Source organism: Merops nubicus, unplaced genomic scaffold, assembly GCF_000691845.1.
Source record: "Merops nubicus isolate BGI_N331 unplaced genomic scaffold, ASM69184v1 scaffold49004, whole genome shotgun sequence".
Classification (NCBI taxonomy): domain Eukaryota; kingdom Metazoa; phylum Chordata; class Aves; order Coraciiformes; family Meropidae; genus Merops; species Merops nubicus.
In genome coordinates, this window is record NW_008604539.1 from 377 (window position 1) to 1,328 (window position 952).

The window sequence follows — 952 nt, forward strand, 5'->3', positions numbered from 1 at the left end:
ACAGAGCCAGCTCTGGTGGGACGTGACCTCACCCTGCATCCCCACCAGCCTCAGGGGACAACCATCCCGTCCAGGACACCCCCCTGAGGGGATGGGGCCACCCACCACTGCCAGGGGCCAGCCTGCTCCTTGTTCCCCCTGCTGGAGCTGCCTGCAGCAGGAAGGCTGACCTCAACCCCCCCAAAAAAACCCAAGCTGCTCCCAGGGGTCCTGGGCAGCTCTGAGGCTGAGATGGAGGAGAGGAAGAGGATGAGGATGGATGTCCATGGGTGGCATGGGCTGGGACACGGGAAGGGCCAGGAGAACAACTCGGAAGGAGACACCAATGGAAGGTGACCATCACACCCTGTGCCCTCAAGAGGCACAGAAGGGGGGTGGGCTTGGTGCCCACCCTCCAGCACCCCCGGTGAGGTGGGTGCAGGATCAGCAGTGTCACCCCCCGTGGCTGAGGAGAGGTGGCAGCTTTGGGCTCCAGCTCCAGGAGGTGTCACCCCAGATGTCCCAGAGCGGCGGCGTTGGGCCAGGGTCCCGTCCATCCCTCAGGCCCAGGGTGTCCCTCATGGATTGGCGCTGGCTCCTGCAGCCCAGAAATCTGCAAGAGAGCGTGGAGGTGGGCACAGGGCCTCCAGAGCCCCCCCTGGCCCCTCACAGGCTGCCAGGCAGGACCCCAGGAGGAGAAGAGGGGAAGAAAGGAGACCCCACTCCTGCCGTTATCAAGTCGTCCCCAAGACCATCCACGAAGACTCAGAGATGTTCCCTGTGTTGCTCTGACCCTGCTCCACCTCCAGGGAGGTTCTCCTGTCCCTCTGCTCTGCCCTGGTGAGGCCACAGGTGGAGAATTGAGTCCAGTTGTGGGCTCCCCAGTGCAGGAGGGACAAGGAGCTACTGGAGAGAGTCCAGCAGAGGCTACAAAGCTGCTGAGGGGCTGGAGCATCTCTGTGCCAGGCCAGGC

General features: G+C 63.9%; 1 protein-coding gene across 1 annotated transcript in view; it reads right to left on the minus strand.

Annotated features, from left to right (window-relative positions):
- Window positions 1-557: 557 nt before the first annotated feature.
- Window positions 558-952, minus strand: part of DECR2 (2,4-dienoyl CoA reductase 2, peroxisomal) — a gene marked incomplete at its 5' end in the record, with an annotated part of 3,308 nt that continues 2,913 nt past the window's right edge. The window contains one exon of the mRNA XM_008939015.1: window positions 558-592. Coding sequence (XP_008937263.1) covers window positions 558-592 — 35 coding nt within the window. The remainder of the gene's footprint in view (window positions 593-952) is intronic.